Source organism: Hyperoodon ampullatus (assembly GCF_949752795.1).
Source record: "Hyperoodon ampullatus genome assembly, chromosome: 11".
In the NCBI taxonomy this organism is placed as follows: Eukaryota; Metazoa; Chordata; class Mammalia; order Artiodactyla; family Ziphiidae; genus Hyperoodon; species Hyperoodon ampullatus.
Window position 1 is genome coordinate 33,208,432 of NC_136924.1, and position 18,707 is coordinate 33,227,138.

At 49.8% G+C, this 18,707-nt stretch overlaps 1 protein-coding gene across 1 annotated transcript; it reads left to right on the top strand.

Moving 5' to 3' along the window:
* Positions 1 to 555: 555 nt before the first annotated feature.
* LOC307060371 (apolipoprotein L6-like) lies at positions 556 to 17,054 on the top strand (the record flags this gene model as incomplete). The annotated part of the gene is made up of 5 exons (XM_079714895.1): positions 556 to 629; positions 10,472 to 10,633; positions 12,709 to 12,793; positions 15,029 to 16,069; positions 16,929 to 17,054. The coding sequence occupies 5 exons, from the start codon at positions 556 to 558 to the stop codon at positions 17,052 to 17,054; spliced, it is 1,488 nt and encodes a 495-aa protein (XP_079571021.1).
* Between the last annotated feature and the right edge of the window lie 1,653 nt (positions 17,055 to 18,707).

Sequence of the window (18,707 nt, forward strand, 5' to 3'; positions counted from 1 at the left end):
GCCTGCAGTACAAAAACAACCGAGCTGGAACAAAAGCTTTCCAATAAATCCCTGTTTTTGCCAACATAGTTCAAGTTGGTTTTTTCACTTGCAACCCAAGTAAATACTAACTAACCTCAACCCTGGCGGGCCCTTTGCTCCCGTTCCAGCCCCGCCCACCCCTACCCCTGGCCAGGCTTCCACAAGGAGCTCAGTTTGCCAACTCACTTACTCATTCATCGATGGACCGAATCCACCCTAACACTTAGCAGTGGCGTCAGACATCGGGTAAGGCACTCCACCCCACTGGCCTCAGTCTGGGCACCTATAAATTAGGCTTGTGTCCTCTGCCTCTTAGGAGGACTGTGTGGATCCAATGAGACCCTGCGTGAAATGCTCCCAGACGGGGCTCCGAGTGTGAAGGATGCTCTGCACGTAGCCGTTCCCATCCTCCAACCCCACCATCACAAGAATCTTCATTTTTAATTTGAGTTCAGAGAACGAGGGGGAAACCCCTTCAAGAGTCTCTCAAATCTTCCACGAAGGGAGAGTCCCGTGTATATGAAAATGGTGACGATGGTGAGAGTAACAGTTGACGATCCTCCCATCGTCAAGATAAACGCATTCGATCCTTCCGAGAACGCCAGGAAGTAGGTGAAATGGTGCTGGAGGATTATTAGGACAGGCAGCCAGAGCCTGGAACCCAGGGGTCCCGGGGCCAAGTTCAGTGCCCTTCTCTCCCCTGCGACCACTGCTTTCCTGTCCCTCTGTGAATTGGGCTCGGCTTCCAGGCAAAGCTATGGGGGCAGGGATGGTACTTTTGCTACATTTGGCAAAGTGCTCTCAGGCTGCATTTGCTCTATCCTACACGCCGTAGGCAGGGAGAAAGGGAGCGATTCCTGCAGTCCAAGGATTTCAGGGTCAGAGTGTCCCCGGAGCCCGGTCTCCATCCCTCATGACTGTCACTGCCCGAGCCAGGGGCAATGGAGCTGCCAAAGGATCCCAGGATGCCTTTCGGGGCCACGAACATGGAGTCATGGTTTGGGATTATTATAACCTGGGGCCTAAGTGCCCTGCTCTGAGCCGCCCAGCTGGATTCAGTTTGCTGCCAGTCAACAGCAGCTGGGAGGGAGCCCCTGTGTGCAGCTTGAGCCCTGGCCTAACATGGGACATTGGAGAACAAAGAGCGGCATGTCCTCTGGGAGATCCACATAAAATCTGCCATCTTCACCATTAGTCAGTGTACAGTACAGAGACATTAAGTACATCTACATTTTTGTGCACCAGCACCACCGTCCATCCACAGGACCCTTTCCATTTGGCAAAAATGAAACTCTGTCCCCCATGCAACAGCAACGTTCCTTTCCCGCATCCCCACCAGCCCCTGATAACCAGCATTCTACTTCTGTCTCTATTTGAGTTTGATTACTATAGGGAACTCATCTAAGTGGAATCGTGCAGTATTTGTCCTTTTGTGACTCGCTTATTTCACTGAGCATAATGTTTCCAAGGCTCATCCATGTGGTAGCGTGTGTCAGAATTCCCTTCCTTTTTAAAGGTTAAATAATATTCGAATGTATGTATATACTACATTTTGTTATCCCTGTGTTGTCGAACCCAAGTTCGTGTGCCTGACACACAATGAGGTCAAACAAACTGAAACGTCGGAGTGTGCAGCTGAGAAAGGTTTACTGCAGGGCTGAGCAAGGAGAACTGGGTGGCTCACGTGCAAAAATCCAAACTCCCCAGTGGTTTTTGGGGGGAAGAGTTTTTAAAGGCAAAATTGCGGGGCAGGGCTGCAGGGTGTGTGACCTTCCTCTGATTGGTGGGTGGGGAGGTGACACGATGGTGCTCCAGGAATCTCAGGCATCAGCCTTCTGGTTCCCTCCAGTCTGGGGTCTACCTGCTTGTGCAGACCCGAAGTCACCATCCTCCCCCTGGGTGGGACCCCCAGGTCCAGCGGAAGAACTCAGAGATTTGTATCAGATTGTTAAGGAAGAACTCAGAGATTTGTATCAGATTGTTAAGTAAATCCCTCGAGGAGGAGCTGGGACTCTGCTTTATCGCTGCACCATTGTTTCTTGACAGCCTTTCCTTTGTTTCTGCCTTCCCTCCCTTCCCTAATTAGTAACTGTTTGAATCTGCACTTTGGCACTCGGGGAAGGTCTAGGAGGCTGAAGCCTTCTTCCTGCAAACAAGAAATGGGGGACACAGAAAAGCTTTTGTACCCAGAAGGGCCACGTAGGGTTCTGTTTGGTTTCAATCCCCCCTTTTCTTTGATATTCCTCAATCTTGAGGAGAACAGGTGTGGGACAAGAAAGGGAGTAATGTTTTGGATGGAGAGGTTAAACTCGGCAGAGGAACTCGGTTTTAGGGGGACTTGGTTTCACATGGATACTTGAGTTGCTTCCATCTCTTGGCTACTGTGAATAACGCTGCTAGGAATATGGCTGTACAAATATCTCTGAGTTACTGCTTTCCATTCTTTTGGGTGTATTCCCAGAAGTGGAATTGATGGGTCAAATAATAATTCTATTTTAAATTTTTTGTGGGGACTCATTGTTTTCCACAGCAGCTGTGCCATTTTACATTCCCATCAGCAATGCACAAGTGTTCCAATTTCTCCACATCCTAGCCAACACTTATTTTCTGTATTTTAAAAATAATAGCTATTCTAACGGGTGTGAGGTGTTGGGGGGTGTCATGTGGTGAGAGGGAGCCCAGCCCTCCCTCTGCTCATCCCCAGGACCCGAGCCCCTAGTGACTGCAGCAGGCGTGGGGCAGGTTGCTACCTTGCAGGATCCTGTATGAGCTCTAGTCCACATACCATTTCTCCCAAAAACCACAACGCAGGAGCCTGTTACCTGAAAACTGGGTTCACCTCTTGGTGGATGTCAAGCCAATAGACACAACCAAACCAAAGGACGGGAGAAGGAAGGATTGTTTACTTGCAGCAAGTAAGGAGAACACCAGGGATCTTTCCCAAAGCACTGTCTCCTCTGAACAGCAAAATTGGGAAAGTTTGAAGCTAAGGGTCTACACATATTCATGAAGGGGCTTGAGCAGAGGAGAATTCAGCATAGAATTGGGGCAAAGGTCGACAGAATCCAAACTTTAGTTGATTGAAGTTAGGAGGGTCAACGTCATCATTCCATCCTCCACCTGGGCAGACCTGCAGACCTCAAAGATACATTATTATGTATATCCCTTGAGGAGGAACTAGGACTCAGTTTTATTGCTGAACTATTGTTTCTTGACTGCTTTTCCTTTGTCCCTGCATTCCCTCAGTTCCCATAAGATCATTGATTCCTGGGACCTGTTCAAGGGCAAGCATTGCAACCAGGCTTACATCATAAAATGGCTTAGGCCAAAACGGCTTCTCTTATGTCAAGAAAGCTATTCCTGGTTCTCTTCTCCGGGGACCCCCGACCTGTCTGCTTACAATTTCATGACTTCAGGCTCTACTCATCTAGAAAGTTTAGCTTGGTATCTCTTCCCCTGCCCCCATCGTCCCCGCAAAATCTTCCACCAGTTCACCCAGTTCACCTAGTAATTGTTAAATTGGAAGCTAAAAATGTGAGCTTGCCTTTAAAAAAGCAACACAGTTTCATTGACACAAATTCACTCATAAGTTGTATAAGTCAGTGGTGCTTAGCATAGTCACAGAGTTGTGCAATCATCACACTACCTAATTCCAGAACAGCTTTGTCACCCCCGAAAGAAACCCCATACCCATGAGTAGTCTCTCCCCATTCCTCCCTCCCCCCAGCCTCTGGCAACCACCAATCCACTTTCTGTCTCTACACATTTGCCTCTTCTAGACACTTCATGTAAATGGAATCACACAAATGTGAGCAAAGGATGAGATGTAGTGAACACCTGTTGCTTTTGCCCACCCAGCATCCTCTCTTGGTCTTTTTTGGGATCAGCACCCTTTCTGTTGAGTAACTGCCTCTCTTCTACCCCATGTAGTTCTGGTGGGTGTGCTACCCAGCAAACCTCACCTTCGCGCCCACCACCCTGTTATGGCCTGAATGTTTGTGTCCGGCCCCCCAAATTCACATGTTGGAATCCTGCACCCAATGTTATTAGGGGGTGGTACCTTTAGGAGGTGATTAGGTCATGAGGATGGAGCCCTCGGGAATGGGATTAATGCCCTTATAGAGGAGACTCCACAGAGCTCCCTGGCCCCTTCCACTGAGTGAAGGCACCGTGAGAAGTCAGTTGTCACCAGAACCCAACCACCCTGCCCGCCTGACCTCAGACTTCCAGCCTCCAGAGCTATGAGCAATAAATGTTGTTTACAAGCCACTCAGTCTGTGTTATTTTGTTACAGCAGCCCAAAGGGACTAAGACACACCCCCAAACACAAGGATGGGCATGTGACCTCAGCTAGCCAATCAGATTATCTGGCAGGGATGCAAAACTGGAGTAGCCTGGAGGGACAGGTGGCTGAGAGTCCTGGGACAGGTGGCTGAGTCATCTGATGGGAGCAGCCTTGCGCATCAGCCCTAACCTCCTGACAAGTCACCAGGCTGCCTACTTCCTGGTCTCTCCCAGCCCTGCTGGTCCAGTCGTACCTGTGTGGCTGGAGCTGCCCCAGAGTCTTTCCAAAAGATTCTTACGTTTAAATGAGCCCTACTATGCTTTCACTTCAAATGAGCAATTATGTAATAGTCTAAAGCAATTATTCCCAGTGTCCCCTTAAGATTTAGTAAATAAAGGGAATGAGTCAAGCATTAAAATAAGTAAATAAATAAGCAAGGCCGGGAATCAATCTCTATTGCTTGCAGTTCAAAGGACTTGATGAAATCACACCTCCAGGTAGGTGTCTGGTAATCAGCTATAATTCTTCAGCAAAAACGTTAGGGGCCAGGCCCTGGGCCAGGGGAAGGTGACAAGGAGGTTCTGACTTCCTGCAATCAGGCTGATTAAACAGATTGGTTTAATCCTATCATTCTCATTTGGGTCACAAGAGTGAAAATGCTGTTTGCTTGCTTGCTTGTTTGTTAACAGTAGAAATTCTCTAAGACCTTGACAAGTGTTAACTACAATAGTTTTGAAATACCCCTCAAATACCCCTTTATTTGTAAATTGTCTCCCCTCCCCCAATACCGACCCTGTTCACCAGCGGCTAAATCAAGGCGCTTAGGAATAAGAACAGAGGACAAGTCCTCAGGGAGGACTTGGGAGGGGTGGACATGGTTTAGGGAGTAGCTTTTCAGGATTGGGAGGGAAACGGGCAGAGCCAGAAGTCACCTGCAGCTTCTCTCCATTATCATCAAACTCTGTGGCCGAGTGTGTAAAACCTCCCAGCGGGCACAGCAGGCAGCTGAGAGCAGCAAGGAGGAGGAGAGGCCTCCTGACAGGTTGCTTAGGTGGAGAGAGAGGCTGAATCACCTCTTCCCTCCCCTGCCAGCCCACCACAGCGCCCAGGGCCTGAGGGAGGCCTGGCAGATGGACCGAGGGGCTGAGGGTGAGGGCGGGCTGGATGCTGGTGGCGGAAAGGGGGACCCCTGCAGTTCCTCAGAGCCAGGTTGGCATCACGGAGCCCGCAGAGAGACACCAGGGGACCTTTCACCAGCAGGAGGCGGTGAGGGCCCAGCTGGAGGGTGAGGCAAAGGAGGCCTCTGCGCAGGCCAGCCAGACCCCAGCTGGACAACACAGGCCCCCCCAGGCAGATGTCACCTTGGGGCATGGCAAACTTTTATGGGGGAGAGAAAAAAAACCCTGGTTAAAAGGAAACAGCAGCCCCAAAATGGAGTCCCTTACGCTAAACCCACAACAGCAAAGCAAGACTTAGTACCTACTCTAAGTGCAGCTTCAACCCTCCCAGGAATGGAACAGGTAATCAGTCAGCCTAGTGGTCAGCCTGGTGGGGTGATTCCATTCCCCTGAGGAGGTCACCTTGCTTGAAACAACGCATTGTTTGCTAATAAGTTCCTTTTTCTACCCTGTTCTGCCTTTAAAAACCTTTCCTTTTCTACAGCTTTTCTACAGCTAGGCAGAGCTCCTTTCTGTTTGCTGGAAGGGATACTGCCCAATTCACGAATCAATGAATAAAGTCAATTTGATCCTGAAATTTACTCAGTTGGATTTTTGTTTTTTAACACGCTGATAAGAAATTGGGGCCTGAATTTGCCTAAACACTCTCCCACAAATGCCTGATTCTGAAACCATTTCCCATAGGGTTAAAAAAAAACCATCCTGAAACTGTGCCCCTCAGGGTTAAAAGAAACTGGTGACTAACAGAAATTCTTGACCTTGTTATAAAGAACAGCAGGTAAGAACAGCTTGTTAAAAACTCCTCCGCTTGTAACCTGCCTGCACTGACCAGGCTGGCTGTAATTATTTTTTGACTCCTTAACCCCCGCTTCAGATAGATAACTCTGCCGTGCGCTGTGGGTCACTATAGTAACAGGGCGATGGGTTTAAGTTGTTTTCCAGGAACTTGAATTCGATCGACCCCTGTCCGGTTCAAGCCAGCTAAGAATGGTTGGGACCACCAACCCTAAAACTGGACCTATGCAGGTGTGCAAGGAACAACATTCTGGCATCAGAGGGCCGAAAACTGCACCCTCAGACGATGCTAAGAGCCTCCTTTTTTTTTTTTTTTACATCTTTATTGGAGTATAATTGCTTTACAATGGTGTGTTAGTTTCTGTTTTACAACAAAGTGAATCAGTTATACATATACATATGTTCCCATATCTCTTCCCTCTTGCGTCTCCCTCCCTCCCACCCTCCCTATCCCACCCCTCTAGGTGGTCACAAAGCACCGAGCTGATCTCCCTGTGCTATGCGGCTGCTTCCCACTAGCTATCTGTTTTACGTTTGGTAGTGTATATATGTCCATGTCACTCTCTCACTTTGTGAGCCTCCATTTTTGAACATGCATCCCATGAAGAAGCATGTGACTCAGATACATGTGCACAGAACCCCAATCACCTCAACTTTTCCCCACCTCCAATCAGCCTGCCCCATGCCTAAGAGCATCCTGCTTCTTTATCCTGTAAATATCTCCAGCCCCTCGCATCCAGGGAGGCAGATCTGAGATTTGCTCTGTCTTCTCGGTTGGCTGCCTTGTGAATAAACTCTTTTTCTCTGTTGCAAACCTCGCCATAGTCAGGCAAACGAACCTGGTTTGGTAACAACTTTACCCAAAAGAGTGTGTTTTACATGCAAGAGATGGAGTTTCCCTGAGGCCAGTTTGTTTCTTTTCAGCAGGATGGGGACCCTTGAGGAAGGTTAGGTGAGTTTAGGAAATGAAGCAACTCCACTTCGTGGTCATCTGGGTTACAGGGCACACTTTTTGTCTCACCGCAGAAGCAGGTCTCCTGCAGGTGACAGATGACTTGCTCACCCAGCATCTCTTGGGGGTATGGTTTCATTAGAGTCTCTATAGTAAATACCCCTCAGTCCAATGGCTGGCCGGTCCCTGAGGCTCCCAGCACTGAGGAGAGGCCACAATATCTGATTGTTGCCTGGGAAAACAGCAGTGAGGCCCAGATGGCCAGGTGGCCTGGGGTTAGCCAACCCCACCTCCAGGACATTTTCTGGTCAGAGCGTCCCCAGGTATAGGAGGCCAGAGCGCCAGGGCTGCAAAGGCCCCTACGGGTCCCACCTCAGGGCCCTCCAGCCTCTCACTCCTGCTCACAGGGCCAGGGAAGGCAGTCAGCCCCGACCCCAAAGACCAAGCCTAGCTGGGTGGGCACTCCTCCTGTAAATCAAAGCCCCAAGTGTGGCCTCAGGGGGGCTGGGGAGAGGGCCTAGCACCTCTGTTCATATAAATGTGAACAAACCACGCGGCTCCTGGTCCCAGCTTGCGCGCGCGCACACACGCACACACACACACCCACACACACGCACAAATCTCAGCCCATGACTGCATGAGAGGCTATTCCCCCAGACACAGGATGTAGAACTGGGGTTGCCATTTCTTAGCTGTGTGACCATGGGGAAAGCCACCCACTCTCTTGAGGTCTCAGTTTCCTCATCTGAGAAATGGGAGAGTCAGGACCACAATCCTGTGTCTCAAATCAATGGGGCCAGCTGCGTTTCAGAGTTTCCAATCTGGGGGATTTTAGGAAAGGTCCAGATATTATATATTATGTAACATCCCCAGAAGCCCTCTTGTAGTGTAAACCCTAAAGCTGGGTTTTTGTTGGTGTTGTTTGTAATGCAAGTGCCTGACTTAAGCTTTGATTGCTGAGGCATCCACGACAAAGATGGTGATCTTGAATAAACACATTGCCAGCCCCAGGGTTAAATAAAAAGCCAGCCACCTCCCCTGCTGAGGCTCCTCGGTTTTAGAGATCTTGGTTGATTTTAATCACTGATGACTTGGGTCACGTGTTCCCGAGCTTTAAATTTCCCCTCGTATGTTTTAAATTCACCGATAAAGAGTGAGCCCTGGAACACTTAGGGTCCCCACTCTCCACCCCAGTATAAGCAGAAGCCCAGGCCCTGCTGCTCTCTCTCCTTCTCTCTCTCTCTTTCCTCCCTTCCCCACCTTGACCCCCTCCCCTACCCGCCATGAGGCCCAGATGTGTCATATCATCCCCAGGTCCTGTAAGTAATAACCTTTTATTTAATTAATATATTTATTTAAAAATTTTCTTTTATGTAATTTCCAGGTTCTATAAGTCATAAGCCCTTATTTATTTTTAAGTTTTCTGATGGTTATTGCTGAAGGGTGTCTTGCAATCATGAGAACCCTGGGGGCCAGTCCAACCACAACATTGGTTATTATATTATATTTATTTATTTATTTATTTTTTGCGGTACGCGGGCCTCTCACTGTTGTGGCCTCTTCCGTTGCGGAGCACAGGCTCCGGACGCACAGCCTCAGCAGCCATGGTTCACGGGCCCAGCCGCTCCGCGGCATGTGGGATCTTCCCGGACCAGGGCACGAACCCGTGTCCCCTGCATCGGCAGGCGGACTCTCAACCACTGTGCCACCAGGGAAGCCCAGAACATTGGTTATTATAAACTGAGAGCAGCCCGGAACACCCTCCTTTGTCAAACACTATGCATATTTCTTCAGGGAAACTGAATATTCAAATGAAGGGGGATGCTTCAAAACTATACACTTGCACCTGTGCAGGTCAGGGTTTACCACCAAATGAATTATGAAAAAACGTTTCCATTTTCAGAGCCTTTATGAATTTCACAGTTACAGAAAAGAGGTCTTAGGCTTTAAGGTCACCCACCTTGGAGGGTGGATGACAGCACTCGTGGCAGTGAAGCTGAGCAGGACCCTGTGGGGCTCCTGGGCATGGAAGCCTTTCTTGTTTCTTGTTTGTAGGGAATAGAACTTAGCCTCCGTGACCTTCCCTGAGTCCCAAAGGGCAGATTCAAACAGCTGCTAATCAGGGAAGGGAGGGGATGCAGAGACAAGGAAGGAGCAGCCAAGACACAATAGTGCAGCCTTGGGGCAGGGTCCTCAAGGGATACCTATAACAATATCTTTGAGCTCTTCTATAGAACTAAAACCCCCAACAAACAGAAGATGTTCTCTTCATTCCAGAGATCACAGTTTGATAACCTGGAAGCTCATCAGCAGACCACCTGAGGCCAGATTAAAGGAGTGAAGGCCCTGTGTATGCGCAAAGGCCCTGCGCATTCGCACACCCTGATCCTTATCAGCAGCCCTGCCCTTGAACCACTGCTCTAAAACTCCTCACCAAATCCTCCCGGGTTGGGACACACAGTTTTTTTTTTTTTTTTGCGGTACGCGGGCTTCTCACCGCTGTGGCCTCTCCCGTTGCGGAGCACAGGCTCCGGATGCGCAGGCTCAGCGGCCATGGCTCACGGGCCCAGCCGCTCCGCGGCATGTGGGATCCTCCCAGACCGGGGCACGAACCCACATCCCCTGCATCGGCAGGCGGACTCGCAACCACTGCGCCACCAGGGAAGCCCAAGGACACACAGTTTTGAGGGGCATAAGTGTCCCCCTTTGCCTGGCAAAACAATAAAGTTATTCTTTTCTACTTCACCCAAAACTCTGTCTCTGAGGTTTGATTCAGCACCGGTGCACAGAGGCTGAGTTTTCGGCATCAGCAGGGGCGTTGATGCATTTGTTGGGCATTGCTTCCTCACAGGGCGTTCCCTCACTTGCTCCGGGGCTCCTCAAGATAGCTCTCCCTCACAAGGGCTAGTTTAATAAATACCCATTTAACAGATGGGGAATTGAGGCCAAGGGCAGTTGAGGAACTGGCCCACAGTGACAGCACTCCAGGTGGTCTGCTCGACTTGAGTCCCTGCAGGACGTAACCACCCCTGTTCTGCCCTTGGCACAGCTAGGACCAGGAGAGGAGAGACTCAGGCCTGGCTTGGATTCAGCTGTCCACTTAGATGCACATCTATTAGAGAAGGAAGCAGAAAGGAATGTCAAAGTTCAAGCCATTTCTCAATAAGCGCCAGGGTCTTCCCGAAAGAGCTGCCTTGGGCATTGGCATTTCTGTGCCTGCCTCATTGAACTTGGACCCAGTTTTGCAGTCAGAGCCTCGGGCGTTTCCCCTAGTGAGCAGAACCAACTGGAGACTCTGCACTTCGTCTTTGTCCTCCTGCCGCCCAGAGGCTCACAGACCCCTGCTGGACCAGAGGCCTCCGGAGAGGAGAAAACAGAAGGCCCTCGGAACCTGAGACCACAGTGAGAGCTTCGCTGAGAACAGGTGGGACAGTAGACCCAGAAGGAGGGCTGATTTGGGGTCTCTAAAGGACAATGTGCCCAAGGGGTTGGCCACCTGCACTTGGTTTGGGAAAAAGAGCTGTTGTCAGGAACCCCCCAGGGGTTCACATCCCCATCCAGCCAGTTCCTAATGTGAGACTGGGTCTGAAGTTCAGCTTCGTTACTTGATAAATCAGGATAGAAATCTCTCCTTCAGGCGTGTTTGAAGTTTAAATAAAAGCATGGTTAAGCGTATGATTAGACCAACCAAGTTGCTTCTTCCCCTCCATTGACTGGGGACCCCAGGATCCTAGACAGAGAGAGAGAGAGAGAGAGTGGACCCCAGAAAGGAGGAGACGGCACGGGCCAAGGCATTTCCCTAGACGTTCTCTGCAGGACTGGTTTAGGGCTGTCATCTTTGTAGAAGAAGATGCTGAATGAGTTGTCTCAAAATTGCAACCTGCAGTGTTTCTTGGGTTGTAGGGTTTTTTAGCATAGTTTGGGAGTAGGGGGTGTTGGTGATAAGGGGATTATCTCAAAGCTGTGTTTCAGAGTAACCGACTTTTCTGACGCTGATGGGGTGCGTGAGGGACTTGGTTTGCCGGCAAAGGGGCAGAATACAGTGGAGCTGAAGTCTCCCAAAACTGCAAAGAGAAACTCATTAAAAAAAGCTCTCATATGAGAATAACATCTCTAATCCTCTCCCATCATTTCCATCCCTCTCCCAACATAACATCCTCTGACATCCACTGAGAGAAGGTCAGTAGAGAGGGGATGGGACCTGATGGGACCAAAGGGTTCCCCACTGTCACTATAGCCCTTCATCCGATAAGACTAATACGAAAAATGGGGGAAGTTTTAGGGGGTGCTGGTAAAGAATGGGGCTCCCCCAAGGTTTCTCAGCCTCAGTACCACCGACATTTTGGGCTGGATCATTCTTTGCTGTGGGGGCCGTCCTGTGCATTGTAGGGTGTCAAGCAGCATTGCTGGCCTCTACCCACTAGATGCCAGTAGCACTGCCTCCACCCTGACCCCTGAATGTCTACAGGCATTACCAATATCCCCCGGGGAGGAAACACGCCCCTGATTGAGATCTACCATTCTAGACCTGGCTGGACTCACACTGGGCTCCCCCACTTACCAAGTGCATGTTTTGTAGTGTATTCCTATAATGAAATACTACATAGCAATCCTTTTTTTTTTTTTTTAATTTATTGTTGGTTGCGTTGGGTCTTCGTTGCTGCGCATGGGCTTTCTTTAGTTGCGGTGAGCGGGGGCTACTCTTCGTTGATGTGCACGGGCTTCTCATTGCAGTGGCCTCTCTTGTTGTGGAGCATGGGCTTTAGGTACGCCGGCTTCAGTAGTTGTGGCACATGGGCTCAGTAGTTGTGGCTCGCAGGCTGTAGAGTGCAGGCTCAGTAGTTGCGGCGCAAGGGCTTAGTTGCTCCATGGCACGTGGGATCTTCCGGGACCAGGGCTCAAACCCATGTCCCCTGCATTGGCAGGCAGATTCTTAACCACTGCGCCACCAGGGAAGCCCATGGTAAACATTTTTAAAGCTACTGAATGTTTTTAAAACCACGACAACATGAAAGAATTTCACAGGTATTGTGTGGAGCGAAAGAAACCAAACAAATGACTCAATTGACATAAAGTTCAAGACCAGGCAAACGAATCAATGTTTATAGAAATCAGAATAGTGGTTACCTCCCACCCGGGTGGGGTGCGGATTGAGTGGCTGGGGGTTACGGGAATCTTCTGTTCTCTATCTTGATCTGGGAGGTGATGACTCAGGTGTGTAATGCCAGAATGTATCGAGTAGAGTACTTCCTTTTGAGTATTTATCCTATATAAGCTCCACCTCAACATAAAATGTAAAAACAGCAGTTTGCACATATTTTGTACATTGTGTGTTTATTATTATCTTGATTCCGCACCATCTAAAATCCCTCCATACTTGAATTTCATATGGTTTCGTGGCCCCTGCAGTAAACTTGGTTTCTGTTTCCAACCACAAAATCCTTTGACTTGTGGTGACAGCTCTCATTCTCCCACAGGCAAAATGAACATGGATTTGATGCCACAGAATCTGCTGGACAACCAGGCAGGGAAAGCATGCAAGGCTGGTGTCGGTTTGCAAAGGTAACCCAGAGCGCTTTTTCCTTGGGGAAAGGGCTACTTCTGCAGAAATGTTTAGGCATCCTCATGACACGTGACAAACGTGTTCTAAGAGCATCAGCCGTAAAGTATGCCCTGCCCTCCAACTGGTCTCCGTTACGTATATATGTCTCCCAGGGGAAAAATTATTCCACTGGCTACATTAAATATTTTGGAGCACAAGTCAAGTTCTTGTCGGGTACATGGCATCGGGTAATAGGACTCTGAGGCCAGAAATTGCCCCCTCGGGCCTCACCTCTGTGAGGTTCATGTATCACCAAAAAGGCCCTTTAGTGTTACTGCATTCATGAATTTAAGCCCAAGTGTCCATTCATCAGCAGATATAGCATCACCAGCCCAATATGGACAATCAGCAAATGTCTGCTGAGGGAATTAGGTGTCACAGAACTCGATTGCAATTTTCACTGTGTCAGGAGGCATCATTGCCTAATGCGGGATGCATTTAGTTTAATTTAAAAACACAAGAAGGGAATTCCCTGGCCATCCAGTGGTTAGGACTCGGTGCTGTCACTGTTGGGGCCCTGAGTTTGATCCCTGGTTGGGGAACTAAGATCCCACAAAACACACACACACACACACACACACACACACACACACACACACACGAAGCCAAGCTCCTGTTAGCTACCAACCACATAAAAGACAAAACTTCACAGTGAATGCAAAGTGGCGTTGTTGATCTTTTTTTTTCCTTTGGAATTTTATTTATTTTTTTTACAGCAGGTTCTTATTAGTGATCTCTTTTAAACATATTAGTGTATATGTCAATCCCAATCTCCCAGTTCATCCCACCACCACCACCACCCTGTTTTCCCCCCACGCTGTCGATCTTTGCAGGTACAAATCTCTCTGTTGTTTCTCTTCGTCCCTGCAAACCTGAGGAAGCAGAGAGATCAGGGTGGGCTGCATGGTGGCGTCTGTGAAGCTGGGGGTCTCTCAGCAGGGTTACCCTCCCTGCTGCCAGGCGCCCCTTCCCCACTGCAAGTCCCGGGGTACTTTTTGCTCTGTCAACTGATTTACAGCTACTGGTTAACTGACAACTGAGCCTAAATTAATTACTTCATTAACACTAAAGGCTTCCTTGGTAGTATATTTGGTTTCTAACCTTTTCCATTGAGGAACTCTGTGTGTGTGTGTGTGTGTGTGTGTGTGTGTGTGTGGAAAGAGATTAAAAGGCATGTGTATATATACCTCAGTGAGGAATTCCTCACATCAACTGTCCGATGAGAGGAAGAACTGAACGTACTGACGGGCTAGAGCTCTGCGTCCCCATTCAAAGCTGCATGTCAACCTCACACCTTCCTTTGGGTGAGAGCCCTGCCCCGCTCTGGGCTTCTGTTCCCTCCACAGAAAAGTAAAATAGGAAGCTTACATCTTCCCTAGGGTTCCTTCCAGCTCTGACACCCTCCTGTGGGCAGGGAATCTGTATTATCACCTGGCCTCCTCAGCTTGCCCTGAAGGAAATGCACCCGGGTCCCTTGGCACGAGGAAAGTTCCTGAAGGAGAGGACTTTGTCCTCCCCCGAGACTGCTGTCCCATGAAAGCCACACTCAGCAGGGCTGGCAAAAGTCCCTCAGTACTGCCTACTGTGAGAAGATGGGGGAAGGGGCTGGGTCCTTTTGTCCCTGACTTCTTCCATGAAGAACCAGTTCTGCTCGAGAGAGCAAGGAAAGCCGGCCAAGTGCCAAGGAGAACACTCAGAACTTTAGCAATCGTTTCTCTCAGCCCTCTCAGTGTGCAGCTCCGGAGGCACAACAGAGCACTGAACTCAAGTTCATTAAAGTGGAGACTTCCCTGGCGCTCCAATGGTTAAGACTCTGTGCTTCCACTGCAGGGGGCAAGGGTTAGATCCCTGGTCAGGGAACTAAGATCCCACAGGCTGAAAAAAAAACAAGGTCATCAAAGTGGGGGATGCATTATACAATATGGCGCCTCTTCTGCCTCACTCACCTCTACACGTACAGGACTCCCAACCTCCGGCCCAACAGCTGGGCTCCGCTTCCTCCTACTTTTCCCAGACCTCTCCCTCCTGGCCATTAGTCCCAGGTTCCTTATCTTGACTTGGATCTTAGCATTTCCCACTGCCCCTCCTCCTGACAGTTTCCATAGCCTCTTTGAATAAGGTTGAAAAAGTCCCTCAGCACTAATCCACCTCTTCCATCTCTTGGCCAGGGCTACGTTTCTCCCATTTCCCTCCAGATCCTCCTCTTATGTGCTCTCTTCAGGGAACCAGCAGCTCCCAGCAATGCTCTGGGACTTTTCACAGTTGAGTTAGAGGTAACAGAGATGCTAGGAAGATGCAGGGAGGATTTAAAGTCTGGAGGGGCAAGAATATCCAGAAACCACATGGGCTTGACTACGAATTTGGTTTTCCCATCTGGGAGACTGAAAATCTTTATTTCACTCATCCACAGGGACGAAGATGACATTCTTCCATATGAAGATGTGAAGTGGCAAGATAGTGACCTGTCAGCTGAAGAAAGAATATTTTTGGAAGAGTTTCCCAACTTGAAAGAGGAGCTGGAAGTGGGCATCAGAAAGCTCCATGCCCTTGCAGACCACGTCAGCACAACCCACAGAACCCTCACCAAGACCAGCATGGTGGCCAATTCCATCGCTGTGGTCTCAGGAGCCATGAGCATCCTGGGATTGGTCCTCGCTCCGGCAGTAGCAGGAGGAAGCCTGGTACTCTTCGCTGCTGGTACAGTTTTGGGGAAAGCAGGGGAGGTCACCAGCATCTTGACCAACGTTTTGGAACACTTTCACAGTCAAGAAGCTCAAGCTTATGTCGGTAGCCTAATGCCCACCCGTGGCCAAGAGGTCATGAGAGCTGGGGCAGTCTATGTCGTGGCTGCCGGAAAGGTGGTCCAGAATTGTGAAAGCACCATCAAGGATATCCAGAGGAGCATCCGTGCCTTTCAGATAGTCAGGGCCCACCCACGCCTGGCCACTGCTGCCAAGAGTCTCCTGACCACTGGCCAAGTCTCAGCCCGAAGGAGCAGGCAGGTGCAAAGAGCTTTTGAAGGTACCACCCTGGTGATGAAAACAAACGCTCGCTTGCTGGGTACTGCAATGGCTGGCTTCTCCCTCAGCGTGGGCTTGGCCTCCCTCCTGAAGGACTGGAAACAGCTGAAGGAGGGAGCAAAATCAGAGCTTGCGGAAGAGCTAAGGGCGCAGGTTTGGGAGCTGGAAAGGAAGCTGAAAGAATTCACCCAGTGCTATGAGAGCCTGCAGCAGAAGGTGAGGCTTTGGTTTCCCTCGTGGGTGGTGCTGGAGGAGGGGGAAGCTTTAACTGGGGCTTATGGGCACCAGGGTTTATGGGAAGGGTGATGAGGAAGCCAGTGTGTGTGTGTGGAGATTGCATGGATGTTCCCAAGGACATGGGGTGTCTGGTGGCCCTGAAGTTCCAAACGGTATCATGTTCATCTTGGAGGTAGCGGCACCAGTCCTGGAGAGACCTTGTCATGCCTTCTGTTTCTCCCTCGATGCTCCTTGAGGTCCATGTGCTGGGAAGAGGGTCTTCCCAGTTGTACAGAAGAGGACACTGAGCCACAGGGAGTGTTATGGACTGAAACGTGTCCCCGTAACATTTATATGTAGAAGCCCTAAGCCCCAAGGTGACTTTTTGGAGATGGGGGTTTTGGGAGGTGATTTGGGTTGAATGAGTTTGTAGGGGTGGGGCCATAATCCTAGGGGACTTGTGTCCTTATAAGAGGTGGAGGAAACACAGAGGGCTCTCTCTTTCTCGGCCTGCACCGGCACAGAGGAAAGGCCCTGTGAGGACAAAGTAAGAAGGCAGCCGTCTGCCAGCCAGGGAGAGTCCTCACCAGGAACTCAATTGGTCAGCACCTGGATCTGAGGCCTGCAGCCCTCCAGAACTATGAGAAAATACATTTTTGCCGTTTAACCCCCCAGACTGTGGTGTTCATAAGCGAGCTTATGTAACTTGCCAAATGCTTGCAACTACGTGGAGGGAGAGTCAGGATGACAGCCCGGGAGCCTGACTTCTGAGCCCGGGCCTGGATCTCCACGCCATGCTGCATGAGAGCCTTCTGTAGCTTTCCTTTGATTGGTGTGTGTGTGTGTGTGTGTTTTCCAGAAACTCTCCCAAGAAAAAAAGCCTGTGAGCTCCTCTTCGGAAGGAACCATGGGGACTGTACCTCTGCCACCAGCCAGGCGTGGGAAAGCAGGATCCCAGGGGACAGGAGAGGACGAAGGCAATTGAGCCCAGGGGTCTCTGAGTGGAAGAAAAGGGGACCACGGCGGTGGTGGGGCAAGGTTGGCAGAGGCAATGCCTGGAGACTCAGCAGCTGACAGGCCTACGAGGGTCTTGAGGGCACTGTCAGCGGTGAGTGTCACACTGTAAGTTACGGGAGGTCAGCCCGTCCCATCCCTCCCTCCTTCATGTGTGTAACTCATTTCCTGGACTCCTTCAGCGCCCCTGCTCCCTCCCTCGCATGCAGAGTCAGCCCATGTGAAACGTGCATTATTTGACCCCAGGCTCTATATGAAGTGCTGACATCAGACAGAAGGGCTCCGGGGATGAAGGGTATGTTGTGTTCTCTCTTTTGTATCAACTCAGCTTGTGTTGGCTCTCTGTCCTCCCCCTCCCCGACCTGGGCAGTGATCGCTGGAGAAGATCCTGGGTTTGCACATAAAAGGATGTCACCGGGGCTTCCCTGGTGGTGCAGTGGTTGAGAGTCTGCCTGCCGGTGCAGGGGACACGGGTTCGTGCCCTGGTCCGGGAAGATCCCACATGCCACGGAGCGGCTGGGCCCGTGAGCCATGGCCGCTGAGCCTGTGCGTCCGGAGCCTGTGCTCCGCAACGAGAGAGGCCACAACAGTGAGAGGCCCGCGTACCGCAAAAACAAAAACAAAAACAACAACTACAAAAAAGGATGTCACCGGAACCTGCTCAGCCTGATTCCCATCAGCAAGGAGCCCCTCCATCCTCCCCACAATAGAAGTTCTTGGGCTCCTCAACACACGGGAACCTGTAGGAACTCTCCTGGCTTCCCCCTTCACCCATCTGACACCTATTCTTTTCTTTTCTATGTTCCAGCTGCTATTTTCAAAGTAGTCTATGGACATTCAATACAACTCTTTAAAATTCAGGAAAGTAAAGAATAGGGGGAAAAATAATGCCCCAATGAAGGGTGCTGGTATTTTGGTGGAGAATTTTCTTCCTGTGCTTCTCTTGCTTTGGGCATTACTGCCTGCTGGGGACCCTCTCTCAAGGCTGCATTGTAGAGTAGATTTTTTTTCTGTAACTCACTGAGTTTTCTTTCTCTTGCATTCTCAACTCCCTCATTTGCCTACAGATCTATAACTTTCCATTTTGTTGTTTTCACTTAGCAATATTTTCTACCCTTCCATGTTTCACAGAGTTTTTATAGACATTGCTTTTCCACGTTGCAAAATATTCTCTTGACTGTACCTACAACGTTTTAATTAGACATATATTAGTCATCACTTTGTTAAGTGGCCAAAACCAGTTCAAACTGGCATATGAAAAAGAAAGGAGTTTATTGGCTCATGTACTTAAAAAGCTTAGGGGAAGAGTGGGCTTCAGGTGTGTGTGGATCCAGATGATAAAAATGATGTCATCAAGCATCTGTCTTTCCATTTCTCAGACAGGCTTCCGCCACATTCAGGCACCATGGCCTCAGCACCTCCAGGTGTGCCTGCTGCCAGCTGGGGGACTCCCACATGGAAAGGGGAGGGGCAAAAGTCCAGGGACCCACTCTGACTGGTCAGGACTGGGTCATGTGCCTTTGCTGGTGCTGGTTTCTAGGATGGGCTATGGGAACTCTGTTGTGATCTAGGGGTTTTAAGTAGTCATCCCAGGCCGTGTGGTTCCTGCTTTTGTTGCTGTTAT